General features: G+C 40.6%; 1 protein-coding gene across 1 annotated transcript in view; it reads right to left on the reverse strand.

Annotated features, from left to right (window-relative positions):
* Window positions 1-19679, reverse strand: part of LOC118597609 (disintegrin and metalloproteinase domain-containing protein 18-like) — an 85859-nt gene that overhangs the window by 20513 nt on the left and 45667 nt on the right. Inside the window, exons 12-16 of the mRNA XM_036209196.1 lie at window positions 18970-19153; window positions 14358-14453; window positions 10730-10928; window positions 2632-2737; window positions 1139-1325 (exon numbers count right to left, since the gene is read on the reverse strand). Of these exons, the coding sequence (XP_036065089.1) occupies window positions 1139-1325; window positions 2632-2737; window positions 10730-10928; window positions 14358-14453; window positions 18970-19153 (772 nt within the window). The remainder of the gene's footprint in view (window positions 1-1138; window positions 1326-2631; window positions 2738-10729; window positions 10929-14357; window positions 14454-18969; window positions 19154-19679) is intronic.

Here is a 19679-nt window from a genome sequence, read left to right on the forward strand (position 1 = left end):
AATGACTTACTCATCTATTTGGGGGTGGTGATCTGTTCCTCCCTGGTCATCTGAGTAGGGGCTGCATGTATCTTCATGGGCTCAGAATTGTAGGCTTCTCCATGATTGTAGCTCACAACACCAAAATATTGTAAGATAAGAGAGACAGGCTGGGCCCACCATGCCCCACTCTTCCTAGTTATTCCAAACTTCTCTTTATTCTATTTGTGAGAAGCAAGCTCTTAGATGTAGCTCATGAGGAACTTGGCCACACAAGGCAGCCAGCCCCAGGATCTGGGTTCCTCAGCACAGGTAAGCTTCTCCAGGGTTCAGGAACTTCTGATCTTGGAGTTAAGAGTTAGCTCTGTAATCTCCAAGTAAATGCTGAAGGCCACAGTCCTGTAGCTAAAGGGTTTATAATTGCTACTTTCAACCTCACAGGGCTATTGGTGTGCTTTCAAAGCTGGGTTCCCTCATCCCCCTAGACTGAAAAACTCTGAACTTTTTAGTTCTCTCTTTGAATAATGACTCCATGAGTGTTATTTGCATATCCATGTACACTTGCACGTACAGATATGCATGTACATATGAGCTTGTTTCTACGTGATAGCCATTAGCCATGCATTCCTAGTATGGCTTTGGCTCTTCCAAACTATTTACACTTACCCTCTGATCAGATACACAAGCACATGATTTAATTAATATGAGTATGGCTTGCAGTGAAGCAAGGAAAAATAAAAACTCAGAATTTTACTATTGGAAATTATCAGGTCTAAAAATAATAGCGCTTGGTGGTTAGTAGACGCATGTTTAAAACACACACTTTTTAGCTGGGCGGTGGTGGCACATGCCTTTAATCCCAGCACTTGGGAGGCAGAGACAGGTGAATCTCTGAGTTTGAGGTCAGCCTGGTCTACAGAGCGAGTTCCAGGTCAGCCAGGGCTACACAGAGAAACTCTGTCTCAAAACAAACAAACAAATAAACCCACATTTTTTTCCACATAGGGACTGAGAAGAAGCAATGCAACATGTTAGCTAAGGCTTACTTTGATAGTCATTTAATACCATAAATATAGGAAATGAACACAAGCATCATGGAACATGGTATGTGGCAATTAACATAAATTAATCTAGCTAAATATAATCCTCAGCCTCTTACCATTTGTGGCCCACACACAGTGCCATCAGCCACATACGCATAATCTCTCCCATCTGATCTCATAGATAACCCAGGAGGAATGGACAGACACACACTGTCATGGACGTATGAATATATCACAGATTGGGCTGTGCTTTTGTAATTCTTGTGTGGCCGAAAACAAGTTAATTTTCCACAGAGAACATCCCTGGACGTGGAAAGGAGAAAATTCTTCATCATTTTACTTCTCAGTGATCCCAGCTTCCCGTTAAGTATTGTGTGGAGAGTGGCATAAACGTTTGGTTAATGGCATAAAACCAGAAAAGGGACACAGTAGCAACATTGTTTTATGAGGCGATAAGATTTTTTAAAACATAAACAGCTAAATGCAAATAGATTAATTAGCACTGTGGCAGAACTGAAATGTATATACATGTGTATGTACATGTGAACTCACGGGTGTATGCGGGACTTTCTTTCCTATCACAGGCCTCCATGGTCACTTTGGCCAGTCTGGACCTGTCACCTGACGTTTCCCAAGGGTAGCAAACCACTTCTTTGGTCAGCATCCCTTGATTATGGGCCGCTATCTTATTAGATATGTTATTATACCGCACAGAATCTCACCATACATTTGTTACTCAAATTCATGTGTACCTAGTGCTCACGTGTGCATGGGTACATGTACATGGAGACCAGGAGACAGCACCGGGTGTCAGTCTTCAAGCTCTAGTCCCCTTTATGTTTTGTTTCTCATGGCCTCAGGCTCAGCAGCAAAGTGAGGTTGGGGGGCTAGGGAGTCCTGGGGATCTGCCTTCTCTGTCTCACCAGCACCGAGACTGTCACATCTACCACCACATCTTGGCTTCCCTGCCGTGAGTTCTGTGGCTCCAACTCAAATGAGCACTTTGCTGACTGAGCTGGAATTTTCCCAGCCCCTTTGTGGTAAAAATTCCCAAGTGAGATTCTGGCACCACTTGCTCCAAGGCAATCCCTCCCGATATTGGACCTGGGAGCCGTTTTATGCTATAATAAAGCATGTTACAGTAGTCCAAATCGAGCCACAGAGACATGCTCTGTCGTTTTGGAAACAACAAGCCAGACAAAAATTTCTTTCCTCTCAACAATCTTGTGCTGTAAAAAACCAAAATACCTGCTCTAGGAAACCTGCAATGAAAGATAGACTTAAAGACTTAAAACACAGCCCGATTTCAATTCTTAGTTCGGAACAGAGCACCCTATTTTCTGAATGTTGGGCAGCTCCTCTTAATAAATATCATCCCATTCCTCATTCAGTCAAATTCTTAGGGTGGTGACAGGAAAAAACTCAAGGAAAATGAAAACCCTGAGTGGCTACAAGATTACACACGTGTGCACATCTGTGCGCACATGAGTATGCTCATGCACACATGAGAATATTTTCCTGTCATACGATTCGATAGTCGTTTTTATTTAGTATATGTCTCTTGACAAGCAACATGCCTCAGAAAAACAATCACGCTCCATATACGTACTTTTGTCCACAAGGCAATGGGTATGAATTTTTAAAACCACAGTTTTCCGTTTTTTCACGTGGTGAATTAACTTTTTCAAAACATGCATAGGAAGCTCCTTGAGACCCTGAAATGGGAAACATGTCCTGTAGGTTATTATCCTTAATTCAAATCATACGCTGTTTAGTAACAGACTAATAAAACTGTCATTTCAAAATAGTCATGCATTTTTCATGCTTTGTTTGATATTCATGGGTGACCTGCCAATGTCATAAAACAAAACAGGAAGTATTAATATCTATTGCTAGAAGTTACATCAATACATTTACTTATTTCTTTGTTGTTTTGAAAAAGGTGTATGATATATCTCAGACTGGTCTTGAAAATCTCCTGCCTCAGCCTCCTGAGGGTTGGAATGTCCATCTTTGCTCCCTTAAGGTTTTTATTTTAAATATGTAGTGTGTGTGTGTGCATGTGTACATGTCTATGTAGAGATCAGAGTGAAAGTTTATTATTGTTCCTCAGGCACAAGCCACCTTGCTTTTTATTATTTATTATTATTTTATTTCATGTGTATGCATGCCTATACAATATTTAATCTTCTAAATGGGTGATCAGATAAATAACCAATACTAATAAATAGTCAGTGTTTGGCTTGTCCAGCCTAAGACACTCCGTTAGTTCTTCTGAACTTCAGTTCACCCTCTTGGAAAATAGCCCTCATCTTTGTATAAACACAATAAAGAGAAATTAAGTAAAAAAAAAACTACTAAAAGGGAGAGAAACACTATAATAAGAGACATTTAAACACAATAATGAGATTTTCAGAATTGATTACAGAGTTTTTCCATAGTAAACTCCTAGAAGATTCAGGGAAGCAGAGGATTTCACTAACTGGAAGAAGACAGCAAGACCAGCCAGGGGGGAGGGACTATACATTTAGATTTCTTACATATTTAATGTGTAGATATGGTTAACTTCCTGAGGTATTTTAAAATTTACTTGTTATATTTATAAATGATAAAATGATGCTGGTCTTGATTTTAGTAAAGCTATAGATGAGGATGATTATGTGCTCTTATATTGACAATGTTTTGTTATGACACTCTGTCAATGCAGCTCTCCTATTGTACTTGAACCTAACCTTCATATTTACAAAGATTCAAGTTTCTCTCACTACCTTTGTAAAAAGAATTTATCATATCATATCATCATCATCATCATCATCATCATCATCATCATCATGATTCATTCTTCCAAAACAGAAACTCCAGATCGAACCTAAAATTCCAAGCTTGGACCAGGATGTACACCCTTCATGCCAGCCCCATGTGCACCTGACTTCATTCCAGATAAGCCTTATGCAACCTTAGATTTCTCCCCAGACTTCAGTGTCCATATAAGACTCATAAGGTCCGCATACTCAGATCTTAACACAAAAATATGAACATGAAAAGTGTGAAAGATCATTGGTGCATCCCCCACCCTAGTCCCCCAGTCCTATAGGAGAATCCAAGGAGAATTACCTAGAACCCTGAACACAGAATTTAAAGGAAGATTCATAAGCACCACCAAAGATTCAAGAAGCTGAAATAAGACACAAAGAACAGCTCAATGATCTTAAGGAGGCTAAATGTGTGAGTGATCCTGAAGAAAACACAAGCATAAGGCTGAAGGAAAAGATGAAAACAGTCAAGGATTTGAAAACATATACATACAAGTAACATTATATAGACTGGGAAGGTTGTGTTTATGTATTTAGAAGTATATACATATATATATACATATACATATATGTATTTAACAATAATTAATAAAAATATCATTAATTTGAATAACAAGGAGAGGCATACGGAAGGGTTGGGAGAGAGGGAAGGGGAAATGATGTAGTTATAATGTCAAAAAATAAAAGAAACAAAAAGAATATGAAGGTTAAAAAACAGGAAAGGAATATGCAGGGAAGGAACATATGGGACATCATGAAAAGACCAAATATTCAAATTATAGGAATAGATGAGGCCTAAGAACCTCAGTTCAATGGCATAGACTAGATCTTCATAAAATCCTAGAGGAAAACTTCCCTAAACTTGAGTAAAGATACATCCATACAGACATAAGAATCACAGAGAATACAAAACACACAACACCAGAAAAGACACACAAGTCAACAAATGTAATAAACCACATGCATGGACTTCAAGATAAAAATCACATGATCATCTCCATAGATTCAGAAAGTCTCTGACAACATCAAACATGCCTTCATGATAAAAGTCTAAGATAATGTGGAGCTGTAGGTTACACTTCTCAATATAATAAAAGCTATGAGAAATTGACTGCCAGCATCTTCCTAAATGGAGAAGAACCTGAAGCAATCTCTCTGAGATCATGAGTGTGATAGTGCTGTCCACTTTCCCATTCCATTTCTGCATTGTGTTTGAAGCACTGATGGACCAATAAGACAGGAGAAGAAAATTAAAAGGGATACAAATAGAAAAAGGAGTAAGTCCAACTATCCCTATTTGTAGATGGCATAATACAATACATTAGAGAGCCAAAAAATTCTACCAGGAAATTTCTAGATATGATCTCCAATTTCAGTAATGTGGGAGGACACATAATCAACTTTCACAAATCAGTAACATTTCTATACACCACCACCAGACACACAGAAAGAGCTGACGACACATTCCCATTTATTATAGTCTCCAGAGAATATATCTAGGAATAAACCTCACCAAGGAGGTGAAAGTGTTCTACAACAAAATCTGTAAGTCTCAGAGAGACAGAGACACAGAGACAGACAGAGAGACAGAGATAGAGACCAGAGAATGAAAAGACATCCCATGCTCTTTGATTGGTAAAATTAATATTGTAAAATGACCATTTTACCAAAAGCAATTCATAGACTCAATGCAATCCTAATCAAAATCCCCATCTAATTATCCACAGAATAGAAAAACTATCCTAAAATTCTTATGGAACCACAGGAGACCCCAAATAGCCAACATGATCCCGGGCAAACAGAACAACATCAAAGGGATCACCATTACAGATTCAAGATATATTACAGAGTCATAGTAATACAAACAATATGGTACTGACACAAACACAGACATGTAGACCAATGAAACAAAATCAAAGACTTAAATGTGAACACACATAACGACTGCTATCTAATTTTCAACAAAGATGAAAAAAACAAACACTGGAGAAAAGACAGCACCTTCAACAAATGGTGCTGGAAAAACTGGATGCCCTACATACAGAAAAATGAAACTAGACCTGTATTGTGGTGATATTTTATTTGCGCTGAAATGTGGTATTTTATTTGTATGTTTGCCTGGAGATCAGAGGTCATAGCCAGCCATAAGTAGAAGTCAGGCAGTAGAGCACACGCCCTTAATCCAATCACATGGCAGGCAGAGTCTCTGTGTGGTCAAGGACACAGCCAAGTATGGTGACACTTGCCTTTAATCCCAGTACCAACCATAGAGACCTTGAGGTCTGTATAGATAGGCAGCGACGAGGAAATGATATGGCTGGGCTTAGAGCCAATAAGAAGGCAGAACAGGAAGGCAATAAAGGCACATGTTAGACAGGAAGAGGCTCTCTTGTGAAGCTACAGCGATGAGGTGGTAAGCTAAGGTTAGTTGGCGGCTGTTGCTTTGATCTCTAGGCTTCCAGCTCTGTATTTGGCTCTGTGTTTCTTATTTAATAAGACTGTTTAGAAATTTGTCTACACTGTATCTATTCCTTTTACAAAAACTAACTCCAAATGGATTGAAGGTCTACATATAAAATGCCAAACACTGAAAATGCTAGAAGAAAATCTAGGTGATCTCTACAGGAGAGACGTTTATGGAAGGACTTTCTGATTAGGACCCCATTTGCTCAGAAAATGAGGCCAACAATTTATGAGTGGGACCTCATAAAACTAGAAGGCTTTAGTATAGATAAAGAAGCAAGCGTGTGGAAAGGGAGGGAGCCTTTGACAACTACACATCTGACAGAGGATGAATCAAGAACCCCAAACCCCAAAACAAAGTTATGAAACAAAACTTCCTAATTAAAAATGAGCTACAGATCTGAAAGCAATGTTCTTAAAAGAAGAAATAAAAATGGGTAAGAAATATCTTTAAAATATATTCAACATGCTTAGCAGTTAGGGAAATACAAATTAAAAATGCTTTGAGACTTTATGTTACCCAAGTCAGAATGGTCAAGATCAAGAAGGCAACTGAGAACTCATGCTGGAGAGGATGTGGGGAAAAGGAACCCTCATTCACTGTTGGTAGTTTGCAAACTGCTCTAGCTGTTTGCTGGAAATCAGTGTGGAGGATTCTCAAAAAGCTAAAAGTAGATCTGCTGTGTGACCCAACCATCCCACTCCTTAACCTATGCCTCAAAACTTCACATTTTACTCCACAGAAACTTGCTCAGTCATGTTCTATGCTCCTCTAGTCACATTAATCATGATTAGGAAGTAGAAACAACCTAAACATTCTCCCAACAGAATAATGGATAGTGAAAATGTGGTACATGTACACAATATTATTACACTAAAGTGTAAAAAGTGAAATCATGAAGTTTGCAGTTAAAGGGATGGATCTAGAGAATATACTAAGCGATGTAACTTAGAGCCAGACCAATAATGCTGTATGTTCTCTCTTATCTGTGGATCTTAGCTCTGAATATTTAAAGGTGAGTATATAACCTGGGTAACATAAGATACCAGGAAAGTCAAAAGGGGTCATGTATGGGAGATTTCTTTAGATAGGGGTACCGTAGGACACAGGTACACATAAAGGGGAAATGGGAAATGAGATGGGGAGTTGAACTGGGAAGGGGGAAGGAGGGCAATAGAGAAGGGGGTGAAGGAGGAAGCAGAGGAAACAGGGATAAGTAACACTAAAGATATTTGAAAAGGTCATAGGGAAACATTGTTTTAATGTTTACTTAAATCTTTATAATATATTTAAGTGAGTATGCATACACACATTTTATATATATATGAAGGTATGCCACTTACAGTGATAATGCTACCCCCAAGAGACATAAGACTATGTAACAAAAAATCCAGGGTCAGGCATGGGAAAGCTCCCTTGGAGTTGTTGAACAGAGGAGTCAAGGAGACTCCAAAAGTCATATCCACCATTGCCCTTGCCTTAGCTGCCTCCCAGAGGTCCAAGGGAAGTCCCGTTGCTTTTAACCCTGTGTACGCCAGACACAATCCAGCTGGAGCTGACCTGAAAGATTCCTCCCTGAGACTTAGCTCTCACACCATCTGAAGGTGCTACACAAGTTGCCGAGGGAGGAAAGCTATAACAGCTATGAACCACAACAATGACCAGAACAGCCAGTATCCAAAAAGGTGGGACAGTGGCATTTATATCCTGAGGGTAAGGAACAGCTTTCTAATTGGACTGAAGGCCCCTCAACAGGAGGGAATTCATGCCTGATATGGTAGACTAGCCAACTGCCTGGCTGGTGGGGCCCCGGAACCTAAAGGACTACCTACCACTGCCTCTATCCCACACTAGTATCATTTATAATTGCATGTTCAATACTTATCCTTAGACCGCAGGTGAGTGTAGCTCTCAACTCTCATGCCAGAAGCTTCTTTTTGCATCAGAGAGACCATCACAAAAATGCACGACTGGTCAAAATGCAGAGAACAACAGACTGTGGGGTGTCCAACCACAATGGATATATCTCCAATACAACTCCAACCCAACCACTACACCTAAGGCTCAGGGGACTTTCAGAAGAGACACGGAAAAAGCCTGAGGAACAGGAGACATGCTGTTTGACGGTCTCTCGTATATGACAGGGAGGCTGCATCAATTAAAATCTCACAAACAGTGTTGCCTAAGCAGGGTCTGAACAATCACAAGAGCAGTTGCATGCCGATGTAGAAGGCTCTCCCCCAGATGAACATCTACAGGCAATTAATGGCTGATAAAAGAGGGAAACCGAGCTGGAGAGATGGCTCAGAGGTTGAGAGCACTGCTTGCTCTTCCACAGGTCCTGAGTTCAGTTCCCAGCAACCACATGGTGGCTCACCACCATCTGTAATGAGATCTGGTGCCCTCTTCTGGCCTGCAGATAGAACACTGCAATCATAATAAATAAATAAACCTTAAAAAAAAAAATAAAAAGAGGGAAACCAGTTTTGCCTGTATCAAGTTCTCTGATAATGTTCTTCAGTCCAGAGCAGTCAGCCTTAAACACATGCACACTGACCAACATCAAGTGGACTCAATAGGGTGGACTTAAGCTACATATGTGCATTCAAGTAAAACAATAATTAAAGAAGAGATCATGAATTTGAAAGACGGGAACATGTGAGGAGTTGGAGGGGGAAGGAAGTATGGAAATGATGTAAATACAGTGCTTGTGTATGAAGTTATTAAAAATTACACTTAGAAAGAGTTTAAATAGTATAGGTTGCCTTTCTGAATATTGCTAGAAGAGTACATTTTATAAGGTGATGAGTAAGATAATTAGCATTATTTGGCTATTTCACAATTAGTCATTTTTCAAAACAACATGTTGTATGCATATATTCAATGTGTATACATAGATATAATTTTGTAATTTAAATAAATGAATAAAATGCTTTATTTTTTTGGAAAAAAGGAGTTTAAACAGTTACCTTATAACAAAGCAATACAGTCCCTATTAGTCTTTTACAGTAACAAAGACAAGGTCCTGTGTCAGGAATCGGTTATCTCTTGGTCAGTGAGGTCCTATAGACCCCCAAACATTACAGGTTAACGCCCATGTTCTTGGTTACTTTCCAAAACTTAACGGGAAGATCCTCTTGCTGAAGATGCTACCAAGCTGGTACTGACATGGAAGTTTCATCCTTAATAACTAGCTTAAATGGTGCTAGTATGTGATATGCATGTTACCAGAGCAGAAAAGCAGTCAAAATACTTATCCATCTGTGAGCCTGCACACTATAATTACAATGGCCTGGCAAGACATATCTGCGGGTGTACTAGTGGTTCAAATGTCATGGGAGTAACCAACTACTTTCTATTTGGATGTAAGGTCAATCCCATAAGCTGGTACTATAATTTGGGATAACAACCTGTGGCTAGACAGGTCATACTCCTTGGGGGAGAGCCTATTACTCTCATTAAATAGACTCCTAATGGCTTGTGCATATATCCATTCCAACTTTGTCTGGGGACTTTTCTGAAGGCTCCCTCCCCACTTCAGGCCACCCATCATGTTGACTATGGCAGATTTTTCTTACTCTCTTACTTTGAGCTCTCTCCTAAGGGAGTTCCTCTCCAGGTTTTAATAGGAAGCCAATCTTTTCCTTTAAAGTCAGCCATGTTGTCTCAGATTGGAAACTCTATCCAGACTAACTTTTCCCACCTCAAAACCCAGTCATAGCCCACATGTCCATGAGGTTCTTTGCTCATCCTGAAGGGTATTTCCTGTTAGCTCCTTTCCCAAACCCATTGCTCTGATTTCTAACACTGCGTTGTTAATTTGTAATGTATTCAAATTATTCTAATCACTCAACATATAATCATATTGGGGTAAACTAAAAACACCAGCAGGCATACAGGGGTCTTACCTGGATTTCTCTGAAATGTTATTTGAAACAAAAAACATGAACAAGGCCAAGACAGGAGGATGCTGAGTTCAAAGTCAGCCTGGACTATGTAACGAGACTATCTCAAACAAACAAAACCTGTCAAAACTCAGAAGCAGGAGTTCTGGCCAGGTAGCCTGTGGCTGCTCTTACACTGCCAGTTCCTCAGTCAGAAAAGAGGTCACATGTGAATGACATTCGCTCTAAGTTTTCTAAGGTTCATGGCTTCAATACTGAATTATGAATGTGGTGGATAATAGGAAATTAAGGTGTCACAATCTACTTATTTCCTATTCATATTGTAATATAATTTAGAAGGAATAAGCAAATCAAATCTACATAGCATTTTTCTTGGAAAATTTTAATCATGACTATAATTTTTTTCTTTAATTTAGACCTTCTTAAAATTGTGACTTAAGCTCTTCCTCATCTAGGCTCTATGGACTGTAATATGTATCCTACAGAGCAATCCAAGAACAACACAAATACAAAAGAAAGCAGTACCTTTTCCAAATAAGTTGACACACTGGTCATTAAGGGCTTGGCATCGTCCGTTGTAGCAATAGGCAGATCCCAACCTGCACAAATGGCCATTCAATGCAAAGGTGTCAGGGACACACTGGTTGGAGGATCCACTGCAATATTCTGTGAAATCACACTCTGGGTCAACAGCCTTCCTACAGGGAGTGCCTGCTGCTGACAGCTAAGGACAGGAAAGAGATCAGGAGCTGTGAATGACTCTAGAATTATTTGTCAAAGAAATTTCAGCTAAACATGTCTGATTGCAGCTAACTGAGGGACTGAGACCTCCCAGATTAAGAATTCTAGAAAGAAAAAAAAAACAGGTAAAAATATACTGGAAAGCTGAGAGAATGGTAACTGGATTCAGGATATGCACAAATCCCCACTGACCGCAGGCTGACAGCCATCCATAGCCTTGTGGTTCATAGTGTGCATTCTGACTTGAGCAGCATGTGGGACTGAGAAGCATAGACCAATTGATTCTACATCTGATATTCGCATGTCCCGGAAGTCAGTTTCAGCTTTGAGTCTTACCAGCTTATTTGTTGGAAGATATACAATGAATCTCTTTTATACTTGGAAATAAGGAATGAAATCACATTCTCATTTAATGAACATGTGCTTAGAATCATGCATGATTAACACACCTCACCACCAATGTTTATTATTCTGAGAACAAAAGGGTCTCTGCATAGTTCAGATACAATTTTATGGCTGGTTAAATAAATTGCTCATCTGTTGCCATCCATAGCAAAATTTATAGTGTCCAAATGTTGAGCTGTCATATGTATTGAAAATACAGATACATACACATATACTATAGTCATCTGTAATTGAACTAATATTTAATAATGGAAAGATAATAAAGTAGTGTCTTTAAAGAGAAAAATCTCGTTAGAATTTCATACCCTGGAAATATATGTCAAAAGTGAATGAGAGGGCCAGAAAGATAGTTCTGTGGACAGAAATGTCTGCTGCCATACATGATGACAGGGGCCATTACCTGGAAACTGCATGGTGGAGGGAGGGAACCGGCTCTTATAATTAGTCATCTAACTTTGGCATATGCTGTGGTACATGCATGACAATTCATACACACAAAAATGATTAAAAAAAAAACTAATGAGAAATAAAGCCTTTCCTAGGCAAATAGCAGCTAAAAGAATCCATTCTTAGTAGATCCAGATTATAAGAAATAGTTAAGGAAGGCCTTCAGGTATGAGAAATGTGATATGAGGGCTAGAATGTGGCTCAGTGATAGAGTACTTGCCTAGTATGCACACAGGACTAGGGTGTGGCTCAGTGATAGAGCAGCTACCTAGCATGCATACAGGGCAGGGGTGTGGCTCAATGCATGCCTAGAATGCAAAGAGACCTAAGTTTAATCCTTTGTAGAATAAAGAAACAAACCATCAACTAAAGAAAGCAGAATTAAAATACAAGAACTATGATAATCAGCAGATATTTGGCAAGGGACATAAAGAGAGTAGAAATGGAGTACATGGTGTTATCCTCTTTCTCCTTGTACCTGGGTAAAAATGTGCTAACGGCAGAGATGACAATGGGAGTGTTCCCATGGAGCATCTGCTCACTATGTCAAAGTGGCTTATTATGAGATTATTATGCAGTTAATCAAAGATGATTAAACTCTGGGCAACTAGTAAAATGATAGTTAAGAAGTCTAGATAGTAAAGGTAAAAGAAAGGTGTAGGTTATATGGTTTGACTTTGTGTTTAATCTGCAAAGCAATTGTAAGTATCATATGTTTGAGCTCAGAGTGGAACACTGTCTTTGGAAAATCATTCTTCCATTTTCTAAAAAGTTTCAAGTCCACTTGCTACAGGACTCAGCAGGTCCGACTACAAGTAACCAGCTAAAAGTGAGTTGCTGCTTATAAATACTGTTCCTGAATATACCACAAATGGCATGACCCTGGACCAGGGACTGTGTGTGGACTGTGGGCAGACTATGGGGGGCACTGTATGTGAATTGAGTGTAGCCTGTGTGTGTGGACTATATGTGGACTGTGAGCAGGCTGTGGGCAGACTGTGTGTGGACTGTGAGTGGACTGTGTGTGGACTGTGAGTGGACTGTGTGTAGACTGGGTGTAGACTGTGTGTGGACTGTGAGTGGACTGTGGTTAGACTGTGTGTGGACTGTATGGGGCACTGTGTATGGACTGGGAGTGGAATGTGTGTGAACTGTGTGGGTGGACTGTGTGTAAGCTGGGTATGGACTTGGTGTAGACTATTGGAAGACTGTATGGACTGTGTGTAGACTGTGGGCAGATTGTGTGGAGTGTGGGCAGATTGTGTGTGGACTCTGGGCAGACTGTGGGCAGATTGTGTATGGACTGGGTGTAGACTGGGTATGAACGGGGTGTGGACTGGGTGTGAACTGTGTGTGGACTGAGTATGGACTGGGTGTGAACTGGGTGTGAACTGTGTGTGTGGACTGAGTGTGGACTGGCTGTGGACTGGCTGTGGACTGTGGGGGGGGCTAGTGGGGAGGAGGCTGAGGTGGACTAACTACAAAGAAGCAAGGGGCCTTGGGAAGCTGTGGAACTATCCACCCTCAGGAAGATGCTGGGTAGGCTGTTGATTATTCTAACACTCAGAAACTCCCATTAACCAAGTTTTACCATATTAAATTAGATATTAGTAGTAAATTGGAGCTAGATGATAGTGTAAGCCTGTAATCACAGAATTCAGGAGGATTTCAAGCTTAAAGTCAGCCTGGGCTACAGAGTAAGAGCCTGAAATCATAAGGCCTGAGGCTGTACAAGGCCCCAGGTTCAAACTTCAGCACAAGAAGTTGAGGACAACTGGGAGAAAGGAGCATATGTAATTTTTATATATTGGTGATCTGCAAGAGTGGAAACCCTAAAGTATTCTCCATTATGGAGCGTGCTTTCTCACCCAACCACATTGTGTTAGTGTTGCATTGCTGCTCAGTTTATGCCACAGTTTACCATGCTTTCATATAACAATAACAAATGCGTGCAGCCAGGGCTGGTGACATGGCTCAGTGGTTAAAGGTGTCTGATGCCAAGCCTGAAACCTGAGTTCGATCCCCAGAACCTGCATGGTAGAGGGAGAGGATCTATGACCACAAGTTATCCTCTGCCCTTCACACATGCATCATGGCACGCGTGTGCGTGTGTGTGTGTGTGTGTGTGTGTGTGTGTGTATGTGCACACACTGCAATAAAATTAATTAAAATGCAATTAATCCAATGACAGAAACGATTTTGGCTGCTCTCAGTGTGCCTTTCACTTACCAACATGGGAGTGCTTTGCACAGTGTATGTTTTGTCTGCTGTTCATGTTACAATTTTCATCAGTCATCACTAATTTGACTTTATGAGTCATCTGGCTATTGGCATGTTCCATGATGTAGTGTATAACTTTTACTGAGAAGACGATCAACTCTATGGTTTCCATACCGTAGACCAGGAAGCACCAGTCTGGGATGTCTTTTTTTTTTCAAGTTCACGGTACCTTATCGTGGGGTCATTCCTATCTTCTTGGCGTCATTCCACATTGCTTTGGTTAATCTGGTCTTACATCACTGCAGTTCAACTTCCCTTTGATAAGGTTAGCAGCACTAACCTCACAGTTTGATGTACAACACTCTCCATATCCACATTTGGCGGAGGCTTTCAGTCTGCATGTTTCATAGTGGCAGCACTCTTTAAATGGGCATTCCTACAATGTCAGAAGAAAGAGGATTCCTGTAGCTGGAGACCTTCTCTCCAGCCCCCGCCAAGCCCTGTCAGTCCCACAGCCCACTTATAGAATAAACATACAGGTGCTTATATTATTTAAACTGCCTGGCCATTAGCTCAGGCCTACCATTGTCTAGCTCTTACTCTTATATTCAGCCCATTTCTATTAATCTATAAGTTGCCACATGGCTTGTGGCTTACCAGTACCTTACATCTTCCTTGTCCTGGCAGCCGCTGGCCATGTCCCCTCCTGCCTTCCTGTTCTCTCAATTCTCCTCTCTGTTAGTCTTGCCTATACTTCCTGCCTGGCTACTGGCCAATCAATGTTTTATTTACCAATCAATCATCCACAGCAGATTCCGGTTAGGATAGACGCCCCAGCTCTCTTCCCTGTCCTCACTTCCCCCTCCACTTCTGAGACAGGCTGTCATATAGCCAAGATTGCTCTACTGTACAGCAAAGGGTGCCAGGGACCCCCTCACCTCCTGTCCCTGACCTCCCAAGGGCTGGGATTCTAGGAAAGCACCACCACTCACAACTTAATAACACTTGCTCTTTTTTCTCAACTTTAATTCGCATGCTGTGCTCCTAATTACATTCAGTGAAGCTTCACTATCTTCAGCTTTTATTATTTCTAGAATTACCAAAAGTATATGCAACTGTAAGAACTAAGGAACTAGCATTTAAATTAGTTGTTGATCTATAACATGAAAATTTGGGCAATTGACTCAGAATTTACTAATGTGAAATGATTTTTTTTGGGGGGAGAAGTGTGACTTTCCAGGAGAAACATAAACTTTCTTCAGTTCTCTCATTAATGATTTGTTTGCTACACATTTCTATTGAGAATGAAGCTAAACTTTAGGAAGGGCAGCCGAGACACATTAAGTATTTATTCATGGACCTCTCCCCCTAATACTGTCAGTAGTGGCCTGTTTATGACATAAAACACCTACATTTGTTCACAAAGTAACAGAATATAGAGTCTGTATACTAAGGTGGTGTTTGGAGCCTTCTGATGCCATAGTTGTTTGCGTTATCTTCATACACAAGATGTCTATGATGTTATTTTTTCACATAGTTCAAATGACCCCATATTTCTTATTTCTCCATCTAAGACATATCGGTCTCTCTTAATTTCTGCCCTGATAATTTCAGGTCTTTCTGTTTGGTCTTTACTATTTGGAAGGCTCTTACTTACTGCACACAAGATTCGAGACCAGTATGGGGGAGTCTGTTAACTTCAGAGCAGGGCCATCTCAGGAGGTCACAAGACATTGAAAATACCAGTTGTAGATTTTGTCTATAGAATAGGTTGGCCCCTGGGGGCATCAGCAGACACAGTTGCCATGATGGGCAGTAAGGCACTGAAGGAGCTAGCTGTCTCAACCTGCTTCCGCTCACTTAACAGGCAACTTGGCTCAGACTTTTGAGTCTCATGGGCTCACATCCAAGTGGCAGCCATGCTGCAATCTTTACTGCCCCCCCCATTTTGGGTAGCTGCCACCTTGCTTGCTGACCTTGACCAGATGTCCTCCCTATGCTGATTCCCTGCTGGTCTCCACCCTCCTGAATGCTTACCAGAGGTTCCTTGTTTGTGTATCCTGCCTTTGTTGTAAACAGCTTAGATGCAAGAATATAGAACATTTGGTAGCGAACTTCTGCCCTCCAGGGTTCCTCCACTCTGCTGTAAGCCTGTATTTAAGGCCTCCTCCCTCCTTCAATAAATGGCATTTGGCATTCTGCTGGGGTGAATGACCCACTGTTTCTTGTCTCTGTTTTTTAATCCACAGCCCCTCACTCAGACATGGTGAATGGATGGTGGTAGCAAGGGCACTACCTGCAACAGAGTCATTGGGAGTTGGCCAGATTCAGTTCCTCATGGCTGTGCAATTAGACTTCTGCTTTTTTGTTAGCTATCAAGTATTTTCTCCTAGAAATTACTTGGATTCTTTCTTATAATTGCCTTGTAACTGACGATGTCACATTGTGTCTTCATCATTCTTCATGTCCTTTTGAGAGCCCATCTGGCACTTCTCTGACTTCTGTTGGATAACTGTTCTCTGATTTTAAGGACTCCCGTGGTTAGGTTGAGCCTACCCAGATAACATAGGATGGTGTCTTTTCCATGGGTTTGGAATATTATTTATTTTTATTTCTGCAATGCATCTTTCTTTAGATAATATACATAGCCACAAAGTTCAGGACTTGGAGACATCTGTGAAGGTCCATCTTGCCTTTTACCAAAACACTGGTCTGAAGCATGGATCCCAAAGCAGGAAAGGGGCCTGTGCAGCAGGCCAATGGCCATTGGCTGTTCCTAAAATCTAAGTCACCATGCAAAGAGCCTCGGAGGTAGTCCAGACTCAGAAGTGTCTGTAGGACCAAACTGAAAGCATCAGCTGGTGTGTTCGCTGCATGGTCCATGTTGTGAATCTTTAATTCTTCTATCACATAAAATCACCTTCAGATAATACACACACAAATGGGCATATGCATTCCCCAATAAAAATCTACTTGAAAAAAAATTAGGTGGCAGCTGCAATTAGCCTGACTGTCCACACTCTGTAGAACACTGGTGTTGATTAGTTTACAGAGAATTTTCTTATGAGGGACCAGGCTCTAAGTCTTTTGTTTTGTTTAGTTTTGAGATTGTGTTTTACTGCATTTCTTCACTTCATTTCTTCCCTCCAAACCCTCCCATATACCACTCTTCCCTCTCCTTCAGATTCACGGCCTCTCTTTTTCATCAATTATTATTGCATGCACATATATACTTATATATACATACATAGTACCTGTTATATATTATATACATAGACATACATATTACATATTACATACATATACTAGTATAACCAGTTGAGTCCATATATTGTTACTTTTGTGTATGTTTTCAGGGTTCACTGTTTGTCTCTGGACAACAGATTGGTATGCTTTGTCCTGGGGAGGGCCACCTCTCTCCATCCCATCTTTCCTCAGTTTCCTATAGTTCTTTGTGTACAGTTGAGGCCTCATGGGCTTTCCCCCATTCAATTTGGCATGTTTCTCAGTGTCCTACTTGTTCAGCTCATGTTTGGTCAATGCCACCAAGCCCACTCTGATGAGGGCTGTACATGCTGCTCCAGCTCCGGAGCCACCACAGCAGCAAACTTTTGGTGCAAGGAATAAACGTATTCTTCAGCAGCAGTGAACATGGGGGACATGCTAATGGAGCAGTGACAGCGTCTTCTGTACATCTCAGTCAGCACAAAGCCTGATGACAGGTGATTGTAAGCCCAGTACTCCAGGCAGGGGGCCATGAGACCAGTGAGGGGCTATACCCTAAAACCCCACATCAAAATGAAAGTCTGTTTACACGTTTAGAAACTCACGTAGTAGCCAAAGACTGCATTGTTTCCTTCTCTCATTGAAAGTAGCAAACATTTTCGTTGTCAGGGAGATAGGAAATCAGTATAATTAGAAAGCACCCAGGAATACACATACAGCTTCACAGACATGGGTTTCTTGTTTGCTGGTTAGTTGGTTTGTTGGTTTGTTTGTTTAGAGCAGATAGAAGATGATTGAATTTTTAGGGGTTTAATGGTATATAAAAATGGAGGTCAGCTTTATTTATGGGGAAAGAAGATGCAATTCCTGGCAGGGAAATCATGAAGATACTTTATATTACTTAAAGGTAGGAGAGTTGTTAAATATCAGGATACACATTTATAATAGACTAAATATGTGGGCTTCACTAGAGGAATGCAGTGTGCACTGGAAGCTTGGCTGATGGGATTATAATAAAGGACACCACTGAGTATACACACACACACACACACACACACACACACACACACACACATATATATACTGGCCTCCAACCCACTGAGATCCACCTGCCTCTGCCTCCTGAGTGCTGGGATTAAAGGCGTGTGCCGCTACCACTGCCCAGCTACAAATAATTTTTAAAGACATCCAAAAGCTTGTGGTTGTAGAGATGTTTGTCAATGATATAAGACAACATGATATTTAGAAACTTTTGTAATCATGAGGACCCAGAGAAAAAACTGGATCAAATTTAGTACACGTTTCAGTAGACAACAGAGACCGGAGCTGGAGGAGTTTGAAATTGAGATGGTGGCCATAAAAAGGACGTCATACATTGATTCTACACATTCAAAGCTGGCAGGTGGAACAAGGGCTATGCAGCCAGGCCTGAAGCCCAAACCTTGTCTTCTCAACTCAAGAGATGCCTCCCACATTTGTTGTCCTGACACTTGGGAGACTGAGGCAGAAGGGTTGACAGTTCAAGGTCATCCTGGGCTACACAAAACCCTGTCTTACAAAAGAAAATCACAAAAGAGACATGGGAAAGCAATTCACTATCTTCATGCTCATGTATCATTTATATGGTAGAGATGTTGTAACATACACTCAACATATACTATAACAACATACACTTTGTGCTCTTGAATTAGAACAACTGTGGTCAAACATGAATGTCTAATACTCACTGTGTCATTTCCACAGTCACATTCTTCATCAGCTTCCACAATTCCGTCACCACACACGGGTTGATTTTGTTGTAATATTTGTTCGTTTGAAAGGTCACCAAGACATTTCGCAACCAATTCTGAAGCATAATGCTTGTAGTCATGCATGCTACAGTTGCTAAAACTCTTCATCCCACTGGAACTCCTGAAGCAAAATAATATTCTGATAAATAAACCCAGCTACTAAAACACATCTAGACAATGCTCCATGGGTAAATCATATGATCCACAAGATGGAGCTAGTAAAAATATATACTTCAGCAGAGGTTAAATGTTGTGGAATAAGATATGTCACTGTGATTGGTTTAATTAAAAAGTTGAGTGGCCAATAGCTAGGCAGGATTTCCAGGCACAGAGGATGCTGAGAAGGGCAGAGAAGAAGGCAGAAGAAGACACAGAACAAGTCAGACACAGAAAAGATAGAGGTAAAAGCCACATGGTAGAATATAGATTAATAAAAATATGAGTTAATTAAGTTATAAGAGCTAGTTAGAAACAAGCCTAAGCTACCAGCCAAGCTTTCATAATTAATAAGAAGTCTCCATGTGGTTATTTGGGAGCTGGCTGGTAGGACAGAAAAAGTCTGACTACAGTTCAATCAAACATAATTAAACTTGAATTTTATATTGCTCAATTTTCATATAATCCACAGCACTACATTTCTTACAAAT

This window comes from Onychomys torridus, chromosome 17, assembly GCF_903995425.1.
Source record: "Onychomys torridus chromosome 17, mOncTor1.1, whole genome shotgun sequence".
Classification (NCBI taxonomy): Eukaryota; Metazoa; Chordata; class Mammalia; order Rodentia; family Cricetidae; genus Onychomys; species Onychomys torridus.